Source organism: Balaenoptera borealis (assembly GCF_965194805.1).
Source record: "Balaenoptera borealis genome assembly, chromosome: 3".
Taxonomy (NCBI): domain Eukaryota; kingdom Metazoa; phylum Chordata; class Mammalia; order Artiodactyla; family Balaenopteridae; genus Balaenoptera; species Balaenoptera borealis.
In genome coordinates, this window is record NC_138866.1 from 13,021,599 (window position 1) to 13,039,852 (window position 18,254).

Consider the following 18,254-nt stretch of genomic DNA (forward strand, 5'->3'; position numbering starts at 1 on the left):
TATCAAAGGAAAATATCCTTCAAGAGTGAAGATGATTCTGGAATTAGACGGTGGTGACGATGGCACAACCTTGTGAACATACTAAAAAACATTGAATTATATACTTTAAAAGGATGAATTTATGGTATGTTAATTATATCTCAATAGAAAATTTAGATAAAGGTAAAAGAATGACTCTTTCAGATAAAACTAAGAAAATTCATCACCCGTACTACAGAAATGTCAAAGGATATTCTTCAAGGTTGAAGAAAAGTGATACCAGATAGAATTTTGGATCCTTGGAAAAGAAAGATCATCAGAAATGATAAGTATCTGGAGAAGTGCAAAAGTCTGTCTCTCTCTTTCTTCTTTATTTCTTTATAAAATGTATCATATAGGCAAAACTCATAACATTGTCTGTGAAGTTTATAACATATATAGAAGATATTATAAATCCCATATAATGTATGATGGCTATACCAGGAAGGATGATTGCAAGGTTTCTATATTTTATGTGAAATGGTACTTTTTTAACTGTAAGAGGACTGTGAATAGAGATGTATATTATACTCCTTAGAGCAACAACTACACAAATAATGCAGAGAAGAGGAGTTAAATTATGAGTGTGAAAATTGAAATTAAATTCTAAAAAACATTCAAGTATTTTTTTCAGAAGTCAGGAAAGTAGGAACGTGGGACCAAACAACAGAAATGGTAGACCCAAATCCAACCATACCAATAATTATATTAGATTGTTAATAGGTTAAAGTATTAATCTAGTAGTTTAGATGAAAATAAATGTTTATAATTAAACACTCTAGACAAAAATCCTAGCAGGGTTTCTTGCCTAGAAATTGAAAACCTAATTCTAAAATTTATAACAAAACACAAGACAATCTTGAAAAAGAAGATCAAGATGGGAGGATTTATATTACCTGATTTCAAGACTTATGATAACCAAGGCAGTGAGCTACTGGCATAAGGCTACACATAGACCATTGGTACAGAAAAGAGAGTTCTGAAAGAAACCCATACTTATATGGTCAATTGATTTTTGACAAATGAGCTAACATAAATCAATGGTAAAAAAAATAGAGGGTTTCTTTTTTTTTTTTTCGTTAAATGGTATTGGAACTTCCAACTAGATACCTGTATGAGAAAAAAAAGAACCTTGATCCTTACCTCACATTATACAAGAAAGTTAACTCAAATTGGATCATAGACTTAAATGTAAGAACTAAAACTATTAAATTTCTAGAAGAACATTTTAGAAAATATCTTTGTGACTTTGGGTAGCCAATGATTTCTTAGAATCCAAAAAGCATAGACTGTAAAAAAAAAATAATGGACTTCATCAAAATTTTAAAAATTTGCTTTTAAAAAGACAAAATTAAGAAAATAAAAAGCCAAGCTATAGAATGGAGAATACATTTGCAAAACATATGTCTGCCAAAGTACTTTTATTTAAAATATGTGAAGAACTCTTACAGCTCAGCAGTTAAGACACAAACAACGCTATAAAAAATGGACAAAAGATTTGAACAGACAATTCCCACACACACAAAAATACGAATGACTAATAGACCCATGAAAAGACGTTCAACATGTCATCAAGAAAATGCAAATTAAAAGCACATTGAGAATGTAGAAAATTTGAATCAACAACAACAAAACCCCTCCTGTAACTAATAAGAGATTACAGCTTTATTACAGTTTTAAGACACAAGATTGATAACCAAAAGTCAATCGCTTCCCTACCTACCAGCAATGAACAAGTGGAATTTGAAATTAAAAACACAGTGCCATTTAAATTTGCACCCCCCCGCCAAATGCAATACTTAGGTATAAATCTAACAAAATATGTGCAAGATCTATATGAGGAAACTACAAAACTCTGTTGAAGGATACTAAAGAAGAACTAAATAAACGGAGAGATATTCCATGTTCATGGATAGAAAGACTCAATATTGTTGAGATGTCAGTTCTTCCCAACTTGGTCTACAGATTTGATCTACAGATTCAGTGCAGTCCCAATCCAATCCAAGTACATTATTTTGTGAGGATCAAAAACTGATTCTAAAGTTTACATGGTTAGGCAGAAGACCCAGAATAGCCAACACAATATTAAAGGAGAAGAATCGTCAGGATACTGACACTACCCACTACTGTAAGACTTACTATCAAGCTATAGTAATTAAGAAAGTGTGTTATTGAGGACGGAATAGACAGGAACAGGCTGGAGAGCCCAGAAATACACCTACATAAATATAGTCAAATGATTTTTGACAAAGGAACAAAGAATATAGTGGAACAAAGATAGTCTTTTCAACAAATGATGCTGGAACAACTGGACATCTACATGCAAAATATTGAATCTAGGAACAGACCTTACATCCTTCACAAAAATTAACTCAAAGTATATTACAGACCTAAATGTAAAACATAAAACTATAAGTCCTAGAAGATAACATAGAGAAAGCCTAGATGACCTTGGGTATGGTGATGACTTTTTAGGTACACCACCAGAGGCATGATCCATGAAAGAAAGAATTGATAAGCTGTACTTTATCAAAATTACTAAAATTCAAAAATTCTGCTCTGCAAAAGACAATGTCAAGAGACTGAGAAGACAAGTCACATACTGGAAGAAAATATTTACGAAAGACATTATCTGATAAATGACTTGTCCAGAATATACAAAGACCTCTTAAAACTCAACAATAAGAAAATAAACAACTTGATTGAAAAAAATGGGCCAGTAACTTTGGCAGACACCTCACCAACAAAAATACACAGATGGCAAATGAGCATATGAAAAGATATTCCACATCATATGTTGTCAAGGAAATGCCAATTAAAACAACAGTGGGATACCATTACACAACTATTAGAATGGCCAAAATTCAGAACGCTGATAAAACCAAATGTTAGTGAGGACGTAGAGCAACAGGAACTCTCATTTACTGTTGGTGTAAACGCAGAGTTGATACAGCCACTTTGGAAGACGGTTTGGTAGTTACTTATAAAACTAAACGTACTCTTACAATATGACCCAGCAGTTGTGCTCTTTGATATTTACCCAAAGGAGTTGAAGACTCGTGTCCACACAAAAACCTGCACAGAGGATTTTTAGGGCAGTAACTACTCTGAATGATATAAATACTACAATGGTGGATTCATTTGTCCAAACCCATAGAATGTACAACACCAAGAGTGAACCCTAATGTAAGCTATGAACTTTGGGTAAAAAACCCTATTGCATCTGCTTGGGCCCCAACTGAGGTTAAGACAAGACAGGGTAAACCAAAAGAGTTACATTTTGTCAAGCTTCATCTTTGGTCCCTTACCCCAAAGTGAATCACTGACCTGGGTGAGCTGCACTGGGCCACAGGGGCCCTTTGCCCTAAGCAGATACTACCCTCTAAGCTTGTTGACTGGAATCTAACCATTCTTAATCAAGGAAAGGCCAGGAAAGATAAATTCTTGGAGAAACTCGAGGTGGATAAAGTGTGTTTTTATAAGCCTAGGGCTAAATTCTTTTCAAGCCCAGAATTCCTAGGACCTGGGGTTTGAGGTATGAGGGAGTGAAGACCCTCTCCCAAGCTCCACCTTAACTCACCAGCCACCTGGTAACAATCTTGATAGAAAAGCAATACAAAGGGTAAATAAACTCGTCCACAGCTAAGGCCAAGAGAGGAGATTCCAAAGAGTACATACCTTGAAGAAAGCAGAGCTAACCTCCTCCTCCTGGGGGAACCTTTACCACTGTGACCACTCCTCCCCCAAATACCGAAGGCATCAGTGCTGTTCTTCTTGAGCTCTGTCAATTACTTCTCCCCAGGATTGGAGGTTGGGGAAGGCTTGAGCTCCCTTTGCAGACAAAGTGTTAATTTATGTCAGAAACCAAATAATAGAGGTAGTAGATTATGAACAAAAGCAGGCCTTCACAGATTATCTGAACAATCTTAGTGAATGATCAGGCTTTCCGGGGTGGTATGCTTTGTAGAACCAAGTATAATTAATCTGTGGCCTCTTTTAATTTCCTATGAGAGTAATTCTATGGTTAGTGTAGAAAGGCTGAAGTGGCTGTGTATCAAAAGATAGTTTCTTATCTTCCTAGTCCAGCTGCAAATATAGGTATGGGAGAAATAGTATTTGGACAATGCTTTTGGAAAGCTGGGCCTATACACATCTCATAGTAAATAAAAGATGACTCCTAACAGCGAGAAACAGGATTGATAATTTTTAACATGTGACTCTTTAATAATGTCTTAAACTTCAAAAATCTTGCACACTAAAATAACAGAATTTAACATTCAATTAGAGCCAAATCATTATTTCAAAAGTGATGGTTTCCTGTGAGCTTCACTTTTACTGTAACCTGCTTGACATACTACAGGAGGATATGCTATTGTGTGTTTACTTTAAGATACTACCTATGTTTTTGGTATTTGTTTTAGATTTATATTGAAACCAGTGTGAGCTTGAGGCATGGGCCATGTACACTGATTTGTTCCCACTATGATATTATGCATGAATAGTCAAACTCTTAGGAACTGAAAGTAGAATGGTGGTTCTCAGGAGCTTGGAAGAGAGGGAAAAGAGGAATTGTTCAATGGAGTTTGTTTTGCAAGGTGAAAAAATTCTAGAGATCTGTTGTAAACAAGGTACCTATAGTTAACACTACTGTATTGATGCTTAAAAATGGTTAAGATGGTAAATTTTGTTATGTGTTTTTAACCACAATTAAAAATATTTTTTAAAGTTATGTTTAGTTAAACTTCAGAAAGACACTGAAATTACTTATCCCCCTGAAACTTTTAATTCTAGAAGTTCTTAGTTGGGTCTAATTTTCTTAAAATTGTAGTCCCAAAGCATTAATTTATTTACAAACACTAATAATATTATTGGAACACAGCAAACACTGTGTGAATTAAGCTCATATAATCCTCATCACAACCCAATGAGGTAGGTATTATTTTATTATGTGCCATTTTTTAAATTAATTTATTTTATTTTATTTATTTTTGGCTGTGTTGGGTCTTCGTTTCTGTGCGAGGGCTTTCTCCAGTTGCGGCAAGCGGGGGCCACTCTTCATCGCGGTGCGCGGGCCTCTCACTATCGCGGCCTCTCTAGTTGCGGAGCACAGGCTCCAGACGCGCAGGCTCAGTAGTTGTGGCTCACGGGCCTTGTTGCTCCGCGGCATGTGGGATCTTCCCAGACCAGGGCTCGAACCCGTATCCCCTGCATTGGCAGGCAGATTCTCAACCACTGCGCCACCAGGGAAGCCCTATGTGCCATTTTATTATGAACATTTTCAAATGTAATACAGAGAATTTGAAAGAGTTGTATGCTGAACATCCTTACACTCACTATCTAGATTCTGCAGTTAACATTTTGTTGTATTTTCTTTATCACGTATCTGTCCATACCTATATGTGTCCATCAATCCATCTTTTTATTCGGTTGGCCAAAAGATGCCTTCGGTTTTTAAGCAAAAATAAAAGACATATTTTTCACTTTCACCAAGAACTTTATTGAACAACATATTCACCCTCTTGTTCCACTACCTTCTGCCATTTTTCAGGCAACTTCATAATTCCATCTTCCCAAAACTTTTAATCTTTTTGAGCAAGGAACTGTTCTAGATGCTTTTTACAGTCTTCCAGGGAATTGAAATTTTTCCCATTAAGATAATTTTGTAAAGACTGAAATAAATGGAAATCCGAAGGTGCAATGTCTGGTGAATACGGCGGATGAATCAGAACTTCCCAGCCAAGCTGTAACAGTTTTTGCCTGGTCATCAAAGAAACACGTGGTCTTGCATTATCCTGATGGAAGATTATGCGTTTTCTGTTGACTAATTCTGGACGCTTTTTGTCGAGTGCCACTTTCAGTTGGTCTAATTGGGAGCAGTACTTGTTGGAATTAATCGTTTGGTTTTCCAGAAGGAGCTCATAATAGAGGACTCCCTTCCAATCCCACCATATACACAACATCACCTTCTTTGGATGAAGACCGGCCTTTGGTGTGGTTTGTGGTGGTTCATTTCTCTTGCCCCACGATCTGTTCCGTTCCACATTATTGCACAGTATCCACTTTTCATTGCCCATCACAATTGTTTTAAAAACAGAACGTTTTCATTACATTTAAGTAGAGAATCGCATGCGGAAATACGGGCAAGAAGGTTTTTTTCGCTTAACTTATGTGGAACCCAAAAATCAAAGCGATGAATATAACCAAGCTGGGGCAAATGATTTTCAGTGCCCAGTTTGGATATTTTGAGTATGTTGGCGATCTCCCACATGCTATAATGTTGACTGCTCTCAGTCAGTGTCTCAATTTGATCGCTACCAACTTCAACTAATCTACCCAACCGTGGAGCATCATCCAGCGAGAAATCTCCAGCATGAAACTTCACAAGCAATTTTTGACACGTTTGACCAGTCACAGCACCTTTTCCATACACTGCACAAATCTTTTTTTTGTGTTTCAGTTGCGTTTTTACCTTTCTTGAAATAATAAAGCATAATATGCTGAAAATGTTGCTTTTTTCTTCCATTTTCAATATTAAAATGACTACACAAAAATTCACCAATTTTGATGTCTTTTTTTAAATGCATGCTGATATGACAGCTGTCACGTACAATCTAACAAAACTGTTTTGAATGAAGTTAAACAGAACTAAGTGCTACTAGAGCCATCTTACGGGAAAAAACGAACGAACCTTTCGGCCAACCCAATAAAAATACATTTCAAAGTAAATTGTAGACACCAGTATGCTTTGAGGGTAGGAATTTTTATTATCCCCATTTTACACTACAGGGATATGAAACACAGAGAAGTTAAGTAATTTATTCAAGGTCACAGAGCTTTTAAGTGGTAGAGCTAGGATTTGGACCAAGCCTTTCTTAATCATTTATTTCTTATCACAGAAAGCTGGTTCACACAATATGAATAGGTTATTACCATACAAAGTAATTCATGGTCCAATAAATTTGTCAAATATAAGTATCGCAATCTTGAAGATCCACATGCATATTTTTATGGTGCAGAATCTGTGAGGTTCAGCGTTAAAGAAACTTGTTAAACCTTGTTTAAGCTAACTATTTCCAAATTTATTCAACCAGAGCACTCTTTCCCCACCTTCCCCCCAAACATAACATCTATTAACATCTCATAGGATAGGATCAGAATTCATTGGAGTATGCTCTGGAAAATGCTCATTTATAAGGTATCCTAATTTTGTTTATTTACTACAGAATATGTCTTTGAAGAGTTTATATTTTTAAACATAGTCCTCGAATTTTAGAGCTGGCAGAGATCTTAGCATTCACTGAGACCAGTGCTTTCACCTCAAAGATGAGGGAACTGAGATGCAGGGTGGTCAGGTAACCAGTGCAGGCTACATCCTGTTCAAGTGCTTAGTGACAGAAATGGGAGTGGAGCCCAGCCTAGAACCTGGGAATGGCATCTATAGTCAGTAAATATTTGTTGAATAAATGAATGCATCTTCTAAATCTGTCCAATTTTCTCTCTACTACGTATCTATCTACATGTTAGAATTTGTGTTCATTTTCAGATTATCTGGTCAGTAGAGAGTCTTTATTTTTTTTTATTTTTTTTATTTTTTGAGAGTCTTTATTTTTAAAGACTTTAGACTCTTAGACTTTTAGAGAGTCTTTATTTTAATAAAGTAGAGCACTTTATTTTTATGTTAACCTTTGGTACAAATGTTATATAGTTACTAAATTCTAAAAGAAAAGTTTTATTGTGGGACTTCCCTGGTGGCCCAGTGGGTAAGACTCTGCGCTGCCAATGCAGGGGGCTCGGGTTCGATCCCTGGTCAGGGAACTAGATCCCGCATGCATGCCACAACTAAGAGTTCGCATGCCGCAACTAAGAAGTCTGCATGCTGCAACTAAGAACTCTGCATGCCACAACTAAGAGTCCACATGCTGCAACGAAGATCCCACGTGCTGCAACTAAGACCCGGTGCAGCCCCCCCCGAAAAATTTTTAAAAAACCCCCACAAAAACAAAAGACAAATCAGTAATTTTAAAAAACATTTAAATAAAAAAAGTTTTATCGTAGTATGTAACATACAGAAAATTACACAAAACATAGCTGTACATTTTAACGAATAATTATAAAGTGAATCCTGGTTTAACCACCCAACTCAAGAAATAAAACACTGCTGGCACCTCAGAAGCCCCTGTGGGCCCCCTCCTATTGCTGATCCCCTTAATTATTTATTTTTTCTCTTTCTTTTTTAGCTAATTTAACAGGACATGCAGAGAAGGTGGGGATTGAAAATTTCGAGCTCCTAAAGGTCCTAGGAACTGGAGGTAAGTCTTAATTCTTTTTTTTCAGGAAAAAAAAGTACTTGATATCCTTATGACAAAGGATTGATAGCCCCAATACAGAAATCAATTAATCTTTAAAAAGCATAAGGAATCCAATAGGAGAACTAAGAATGTGAACAAAGCATTCATAGAAGAAATACAAAAGGCAAAATTTAAAGGAATTGGTAAGGATCAAGAAAAACCAATCTCTCTTACCCTGCTGTTGGGAATGTAAATTAATTCAGTTTTTACACAGGACACAATATTTTAAAAAAACCACTAACATTTATGGAGAGCTTGTTACTTGCCAACTACTCTGTGAAGTGCTTTATACTGATTGATTCAGTCAGTCCTCGCTCAATTTTATTGATAGTCCATGCTCATCATTTTTAATAATGAAAAATTCAAGACTCTTGGAAACCTAATGACATGAATTTGGTTAAATGAACATGCATCTATTATCTGTACAATAGAATTGAAATGATCTGTATTTACTAACATTTTTTTTTTAAATGTTAGCTGTTACTGTTATTATTAGTTGGCCTTTTTTTTTAATTTTTTAAAATTTATTTATTTATTTTATTTTTATTTTTGGCTGTGTTGGGTCTTCGTTTCTGTGCGAGGGCTTTCTCTAGTTGCGGCAAGTGGGGGCCACTCTTCATCGCGGTGCGCGGGCCTCTCACTATCACGGCCTCTCTAGTTGCGGAGCACAGGCTCCAGACGCGCAGGCTCAGTAGTTGTGGCTCACGGGCCTAGTTGCTCCGCGGCATGTGGGATCCTCCCAGACCAGGGCTCGAACCCGTGTCCCCTGCATTGGCAGGCAGATTCTCAACCATTGCGCCACCAGGGAAGCCCTTGCTAACATTTTTGAAAGATCTCCATAATGTAATAAATTTGAGAAAAGACTATAGAAGAGAATGTACAATATACCATTTCCATAGTATAAAAATTGTGTGAATAAATGTCTACATGTAAATATATAGAAAAATCTCTGATCTATGCACCAAAATGATAACAGTGTGGCTGTCCCTGGGTGGTGAGATGTTAGATGATCTTGATATTCTGCTTTATACTTCCTTGTGCCTTCTGAATTTTTGCTATCACTGTTCTCACTGCTCTAAAGTCAGGGACTCATGGGCATATGACTTGTGCAGGTGCAGAGATCCCTGCACTAGAAGAGCCTCACGTTTGGTTTAATGCTCTGCTTTCACTGTTCTGAAATTTTAAATATTTCATGAACAAGGCACCCCACATTTTCATTTCGCACTGAGCCTGCCAATTATGTGGCTGGTCTTGTCAGCATATAAATTTGTCTAGTCAGAATCCCAGAAAGAGCCAATAGAGTGGGGAGAAGTCCTATCCAAAGAGATAATAGCTGAGAATTTTCTAGGATTGATTAAGCATATAAATTTGCAGATCTAGGAAACAGAAAATCCCAAGCAGACAAGTATAAAGAAATTATTACCTAGATACATCAGAGAAACTGATGAACATCAGAGACAGAGAAATACCCTAAAAACAACAAGAGAGAAAAGACATATTTATAGAGGAATAATGAGTAGATTAACAAATGATTTTTCAACAGCAACCATGAACGCCATAGGAGAGTGGAAGAATATCTACAAAATGCCCAGAGAAAATAACTGTCAATTTAGAATTGCAAACCCAGCAAAACTATTTTCCAAAAGTGAGGGCAAAATAGACATTTTCAGACACACAAAAGCTGAGTGTGTTTTCCACCAGTACATCCTCACTAAAAGAATTTCTAAAGGATATAATTTTAGGGAGAAGGAAAGTGATCTCAGGAGAGATTCTGGGATGAAAAAGTGTTGGTGAATAAAGAAGATCTAAACAATATTGACTGTGTAAAACCATAGTCGAAATGTCTAATTTGTGGGGTTAAAAAAAGAAAATTGAAGTATTGGACAAAAATAGCACATAATTTGGGAGTTGATAGGAATTTAGTGGTCTGAGGTAGTGTTCCTCAAATTTTAACATGCACATGAATCTTGAAATGTGTAAAAGACCAAATTGATTGAAAAAAGAATAGAAAACCTGAATAGTCCTGTAATTCTTTTTTTTCTTTTTTTAATTAATTAATTTATTTTTGGCTGCGTTGGGTCTTCGTTGCTGCGTGCTGCCTTTTCTCTGGTTGCGGCGAGCAGGGGCTACTCTTCGTTGCGCTGTGTGGGCTTCTCATTGCAGTGGCTTCTCTTGTTGTGGAGCACGGGCTCTAGGCACACGGGCTTCAGTAGTTGCAGCACACGGGCTCAGTACTTGTGGCTCGTGGGCTCAGTAGTTGTGGCTCGCGGGCTCTTGAGCGCAGGCTCAGTAGTCGTGGTGCACGGGCTCAGTTACTCCACGGCATGTGGGATCTTCCCGGACTAGGGCTCAAACCTGTGTCCCCTGCATTGGCAGGCGGATTATTAACCATTGCACCACCAGGGAAGCCCAGTCCTATAATTCTTAAAGAAATTGGTCAGTAAGTAAAAATCTTCCTGCTAGGAAAACACTTGGTACAGTTTCAAAAATGAGTTTTGCCAAACGTTCAAGGCGTAGATAATTCTAATCTTCCACAAATTCTTTCAGAGGACAGAAAAAGTGGAATTATTTCTTCCAACTCATTGTATAAGGCTAGTATAACCTTGATTCCAAAAACACACAGAGTATGAGGAAGAAAAATTACAGGTCAGTTAAAAATTCTTTTAATTAAAAAAATTTTTTAATTTAATATCAGGTTTATAAGACAAACCTTGTGGGCTTCCCTGGTGGTGCAGTGGTTGAGAATCTGCCTGCTAATGCAGGGGACACGGGTTCGAGCCCTGGTCTGGGAAGATCCCACATGCCGCAGAGCAACTGGGCCCGTGAGCCACAGCTACTGAGCCTGCGCGTCTGGAGCCTGTGCTCCGCAACAAGAGAGGCCACGATAGTGAGAGGCCCGCGCATCGCAATGAAGAGTGGCCCCCGCTTGCCGCAGCTAGAGGAAGCCCTCGCACGGAAGCGAAAACCCAACACAGCCAAATAAATCAATCAATAAATAAATAATAATTAAAGGTGCTAATAATTAAAAAAAAAAAGACAAACCTTGTATGTGTTTTCTTTCAACATATATAACACTTTGTCTCATTATTTACCTCAACTTTTTGAGTGGATCTATCATAGGCAGATCTTTAAGATAATTCTGCAAACGTGAGAAAAGAGTTTACCAGTAATGCTTTACTTGCGTTTTCATTTCATGCTTCTTCCTGAAACTGGTCTCTTGTTAGCCATGGATACTGCTTTTCCTTTTCATCAGCTAACAGTATCTTGCTCTTATGAGAAGATGGAATAACTAAGAAGTGTCACTGTAGGTATTTCTGTATTTAAAATCACAATTTTGATGACTAAATGGAGTAGGTGGAAACTTTTATTATGAATATAATAAAATCTCAATTTTTATTCAAAAATTTCACCACTAATCTTTCAGTTTCATTACCTTTTTAAGCTAATTTTTTCCAGAACTACTTAGGATAATAGAAAAGCCTCATCAGATGTCTTTATGTGTCATGTCAGGCTTTCTTTGGAAGTGAAACTGAGAAATCTGATGATGATTTAAGTTTTATGTATTTTGAACCAGAAAAAAATGTTATTCATCCAATATCTTGAAGACTTTGTGGAATATTGGAAAATGAAAGATTTACTTTTTGATCTCATACTTAAATGCATGTAATATTCATGAAAAAATCTTTTACTCAGAGTATTGATTTATATCTTTTCAGCTATCTTGTTTCTTTTGATCTATTGTTAATCTTGTTGATCAGTTTCCTGAGCTAGAAACTTGGAAATAATTTTTGATCCTTCTCTATTTTGACTTTTTTATTTCTTGTTTCTCACAAAATCCTATAATTTTTCTTTCAAAATGACCCTTGGATTTACCTTTTCTGTTCTTAGTGCCATGGCTCATATTACCTTATACATGGATTGTTGTTAAGGTTTTTTAAATTGGTCTTTCTGCAAGTTCTCTCTTCCATTTTATGCATTTTATACATATTCTGTTATAAATAATATGCAACCTCATTAAAATTCAACATTATCATGCTATTCTCCTGTTTCAGAACTTATAGTGCTTTTTTCCTAGTTATTATTCAAGTCCAAATTCTTGCCTTGCTTTCAGGCTTAGCTCTGTATTTTTTCTCCAGTTACCCCAATATTCCACCTACTTACTAGTCTGGTTGATTTTCTTTTACTCCCCTACAATTATGTGTACTTTCCCATCCTCTGAGGCCCTGCCTTATCTTGTTCCTCTACCTTAGTGCTCCTTCCCTTTTCCACCTGTCCGAATCCTTCCCAATTGCTTCATTCTCTGAATTGTGGCACTGAAAGTCCTTGGTAGAGAAATGGCAGTGAGTGGTTCTCTGAATCTTCCTTCACATCTGCTATATTTTTCCTCTAGATTGTGAACTCTTAAGATCATCCTTATATATGTTTCCAACCCTATTTCCCTCCTCCCTCCCCATAGCCCATAACAGTATGAAGTATAATAATAGTCTAGCAAGTATATAATTCATGCTTTCGTCTCTAGCGTTGTTCTCGAGGTTGATACTCCCAAATTCAGGAAGTATCTTTGGTTCATCTTTTAGAATTATTTTGTTTCATGATGAAATTTTGGATTGTTTGTGGGAGTAATGATTCTTTCTAATTTCTCTCCTTTTCTGCTGCCTTCCTTTTAACGATTTTGCTTTCTTTGAGACATCTGTCTAAGTAGAGAAGAAAGTCTTTAAACGTATCCATTGTGTGCATTACTAGTAATTCTGATGCTTAATGAAGTGAAACATGTATTCTCTTTGAATTTTCTTTATTCATCATACTACATCTGTACTTCAGAGATTTTTTGTCATTATGGCAAAAAAGATAAATTTTGTCCTGTAACTGTAAAGGATGCAGCTGAGTTGATTTTTCTCTTCTAATTTTGGTGCATTCATAGCTGTGAAGTACTTGGATATCAAGGATGACTTAGAAGACTTAGGTTTGAATCTTGACATTATCATTGCCTACTGGTGTTCCTTGGGTAAATCGCATGAACTCTGTGAGCCTAAGTCTCTATTGGCCTAAGTTAATAGTATCTATCTCACAATGTTGTGATAATATCAGTGAGATAATCAATATGAATTGCCAATTGCTAGATAACCATCAGTTGCGGTTATTTATTCAACAGGGAACTCCACTTTAAAGCTGCACCCTAAATTAGAAAAACAAAATTATTTAGGACTTATTCATAAGGATAGATTATTAGTTCTTTCATGTAGTCACTTTGTTAGCATATCTGGGAGAAATTTCAATTAAAGTTATATTTCTAATAATAAAAATCTAACAAATATTTCATAAGTGATGTTAGTTGAAATTTTATTAGCATTTCTAAAAAGTTGATTTGTATATTACCTTCAAAATAACATGTCAAATGAAGACTGTGTTTCTTTCTTTGTTTTCTTCTCTTAACTACTCAAACATTTTAGGTTCTGAACAACCTTTTGTATGTTAGGTTAACAGTCTTATGCTAAAATATTCATAAAATGAGTAATAAAACATTTAGATTGCCTGACATATAGTAAATGCTATATAAATTTTATCTATTTATATATCTGAAAGGGAAAGAAGCCCAGCTTCTAAAAGAGCTAGTATAATGCATTACCAATGTCTCAGATTAGCTTGATACATAAGTGATACATTAATACAACAAATATTTTATTGTAAAGCCTAAAATATGTCCAGCAATAAATAGGGACATGCAACTACCAAAAGATCTTCTGGGTTTCAGGCTGTTCCTTCCTAATCTGTTCTCCATACTACAACCAGAGTGACCTTTCTTAAGTATAAGTTTGATCATGTCACTTCTCTATTTAAAACCTTTCATTTCATTCCCATTACTCTTGGGATTCATTCATTCACATGTTTTATTAAGAGGCAAGTACTGTTTGGGTGCTGGGGGAAGAGTAGTGAGCATTTAAAAAAAGGATATACTACATACAAACTTGAAAATTGAATAATATGGCCTTCATTTAATGTTTATTTCTGGGTTTATGAAATCTTCAAATGAGTGCTGGCAGAGTAGAGAGATTCAAAAGGCCTTGCCTCCCATAATGTCTGTTGAGCAGCGACCATTTGTGTTTTCCTCAGTGCCTGGTGCCCTCGTAAGAAGGTTGCTTTTTCTTTATCCTGTGGATTTTTATTTTTTTGTTTTTATTTTTGGCTGGGGGTCGGGGGTTGGTCATGTAATCAGCGGGAGATGCTGCAAGCTGTTCTGTGGAAATACTGTCAAGTAGGAGAGATTATTGTTGGGTTGTTTACCCCAGCCTAAGTGCCATCCTTGACATGTTAACTCTGATAGTTCTTTGCTCCTTGGTCCCAGACTCTGTGAAAATCATCCCCAACAAGACAGCCTTTTAAAATATATATGTATGTATTTTTTTACCGCAGACTTTTCAGAAACACATCTTATTTGTTAAATAAGACACGTTTCTTTTTCTGGGTAATTTGCCACTAGATGGTGCTAGGAATTGCACTAGGCAACTTAAAGACACAGCTACTTTTTGGCCATATGATCAAAGGGAAAAAAACTTTGGTTGAGGCATATAAAGACTGTTTTAAAAAGTATTATGACTTAGTCATCGTTTGTCATTTAATTCGCTTAGGTGTTCGGAAAGTATCCCTATTAAAATAGTACTTTTAAAAGCCTGTATTCATTAAATTGTCAAAATCGTCATTCAGATAAGTTTATAATTTTGCATCTGTGTGTACCCACTATACCTTGTGCTTCAGTGTAAGCCTACAGTGTCTAAGGAAATCTTAGAGGTCAAATGTTTGTGATGTTTTATACCACAAAAGACGATTCCATTTGAACATGTTGGTTGACATTGTCTCCCTAGTATAAATACAATTTGACTTATTCCTGATGCTGTTGTAGGTCACATTTGCTAGAAGCAGAGCCTGGGACAAGGATTTGGGCACACCTGATTTATTGCAGGAATGCTCTCAGGAGAGAGTGAGGGGAGTAGCAAGGGCAGAGGAAGAGCCTAAGCAGCATGTGGTCTAAGCTGGGGTTTCGGTACAGCCTGAACCCTGGGAAGTTTTGGAGCAAGAGTGAGGAGGCAAGCCTTTTGTACTCAAATAGCTTGTTTGTTGAGATAGAAACAGAATGATTATGCATGTGCTTCTTGGTCCTTATTTCCTTGTTTTCCTGTATTTTCCTTTTAGTAAGGTCCTCTGGTAATCACATTCCATGGGTAGTCAATTCAAGTCTAGACCTCACAGCGGGACATGGTTTCCTTTGTAGCTTTTTCTTCTTGCCTGATGGACCAGAATCTCTGGTTTTCAAGTCATCTGGGACCAGGGATAAGAAATGCCATGTGGATTACGTGGGTCATCCATGTGGAGATAGTCAGGAGTCGGCCACGGCCGCATACATACATGCAGTTATTAGCTGGACTAATGCATGTACTGTCTTAGTGCTTTCTCCGAAATTAAGAAGTGCTGATCTAGAAGACATTATACAATTAGTCTTTAATTATTCAAGCTAATACAGTATGCATAAATGGAATCCATAGATAATCATTCCTGTAACTATTTTTTATTTTCAACCTTCTCGCATATTAAGTCCTTTTTTTAGATGCTAACACCATCCACGAGAAAATGCACTGGTTTCGTGGTCCTAATTTCAGCTGTGCAACTGTTTTTGACCATTCAAAGTAATTAAGAAAATGAGTCAAATGGCCCTGGTTAGTTTAAAAACTTAAACTGGATTACGTCTGGAATCCTGGCACTTTTATTAAGTCTCTTCCAGATCCTCGGTGTTCTATATCTTCTAGAGAGGATATAACTTTATACCTAAAACAAATGGCCTACCTCAGTCTCTTTCATAAAAATTACCGCCTATGATTTCATGTGCTTTTACTGTGTCTCTTGTTTGCCTTTAGCATCTGTGTATTTAATCAAGCATGTTTTGGGTTCACAGCTTTTCCTTGTATGTTAGAAGAATAGTCTATTTTAATCAGTCTACCTTTCTTAATCTTAGACATTTTGTTTTTATGATGTTACAAATCCTGGCAACAGGGGCTAATTTTAAAAATGGTTGTATTAAATGGCTCAAATTCTGTTTTTATTTTACTTTATTTATTTATTAAAAAAATTTTTTTAACATCTTTATTGGAGTATAATTGCTTTACAATGTTGTGTTAGTTGCTGCTGTGTAGCAAAGTGAATCAGCTATATGTATACATATATCCCCATATCTCCTCCCTCTTGCGTCTCCCTCCCACCCTACCTATCCCACCCCTCTAGGTGGACACAAAGCACCGAGCTGATCTCCCTGTGCTATGTGGCTGCTTCCCACTAGCTATCTATTTTACATTTGGTTGTGTATATATGTCCATGCCACTCTCTCACTTTTTATTTTAAAATTATGTTGAAATACTTAGTTTTATAGTTATGTGGGGTTTTTTTTAGTATTTGGAATTTAGTGTGCAATTATCTATTCTATAAAAGAATTTAGGAATCAGTGCTTCTGTTTGATAAATATGTAAAATCAAGTGCATTTTACTTTCAACGTTTAAAATTTGCCGACTTTCGAAAAGAGATTTAAGGGCATTTTCAAAGATAGAAAAAAAGATAAGGAATCAAAAAAAAAAAAAAGAGAAAACAAAAACAGATGAAAACAGAGCAAAAGCCAGATAATAGGGGAGTGAAATAGATGTTATAGACATCTGGGCTGACATAGTCACTGCAATCGAGTCTTAAATTTAACCCTGAGTTTACTAGGAGGTAGGTATAAAGGGAAAGTTCTTTGGCCTACATAATTTGTTTGTTTTTTTTTTAAAGGAAAGGCATATAAATTCATATAGAGCAGTAGCTTTCAAGCTTTTTTGACTATTACCCATAGGACAAAATAGGTACATTTTTGTATTGCTTTTCAGTATGTGTATTTATGTATGTGTATAGACGTGCAGTCACATACACACACTTTTTTTCCACTAACATTTCTGTAGTGTTTGTTATCTGCCAGGCCCTCCTCTGGATCCTTATATTAATTTATTTAATCCCCAAACTGTATGATGTTAAGAACTATTACTATCCCTAATGAGGAAATTGAGACACAGTTGTGTTTCCTGTTTTGCCCAGGGTTACACAGTTACTAAGCAGCATATCTAGGATTCAAAGCCAGGCAGCCAGACACCAGAGTCTATGTTCTTAGCCATTGTTCTGTACTGCCCTCTTTTTTTCCTCTCTCATGTGCTTAGACTTGTTTACATTCACATATACCTACACATGTGTGTGTGTATAAAGGGGAGACAGAAGATTCATGAAACACATTTAGTATATTCAGTTCTTTTTTAGTATTTTAGTTTCAAAATGCTGGTTGGACCCACTAAATTGATATTATCATCCACTAATGGGTCACAGCCCATGGTTTGAAAAAAAACTGGTCTAGAGAGACTTTTAACAAGTGCTGAAGTTATCAAATGGCTCCTTTATTGTGGTCAGTAAATAAGATCATGAGACTAGCATCTTTGATAAAGGATATGAAGATATTATTGAAAAAAGCATAATTTTATTGTACATAGTCTCTTTAAAAAGTGGCACACAGAAGATTAAACCTCAATTCACTAAAGTGTGTGTCTGAGTAGAACTTATCTACTACTTTGGTCCAAGTCAGGTGATTTCTGTCCATCTATCTTAACACAGGGTAGATTTTAGAGAATTACTGGGATGGACAGTAATGTTTCTTTTCAGCTCTGAGGTCTCATTAATCAGATATTTCAGATGAGTCTTTAGAAGTACCAAATTATGGTCAGCCAGGTTTCACCATTGAACCCCTTGAGTGTTTGCTTTTTGTGTACTGTTTGTGCTGAAATGAAGCTGCTCTTCTGAGAACCCTTTCAGTGATGGTGGTTTTCCTGG

General features: G+C 36.3%; 1 protein-coding gene across 1 annotated transcript in view; it reads left to right on the top strand.

The window, feature by feature from the left end:
- Window positions 1-18,254, top strand: part of RPS6KA5 (ribosomal protein S6 kinase A5) — a 182,932-nt gene that overhangs the window by 54,591 nt on the left and 110,087 nt on the right. Inside the window, exon 2 of the mRNA XM_082384518.1 lies at window positions 8,256-8,327. Coding sequence (XP_082240644.1) covers window positions 8,256-8,327 — 72 coding nt within the window. The remainder of the gene's footprint in view (window positions 1-8,255; window positions 8,328-18,254) is intronic.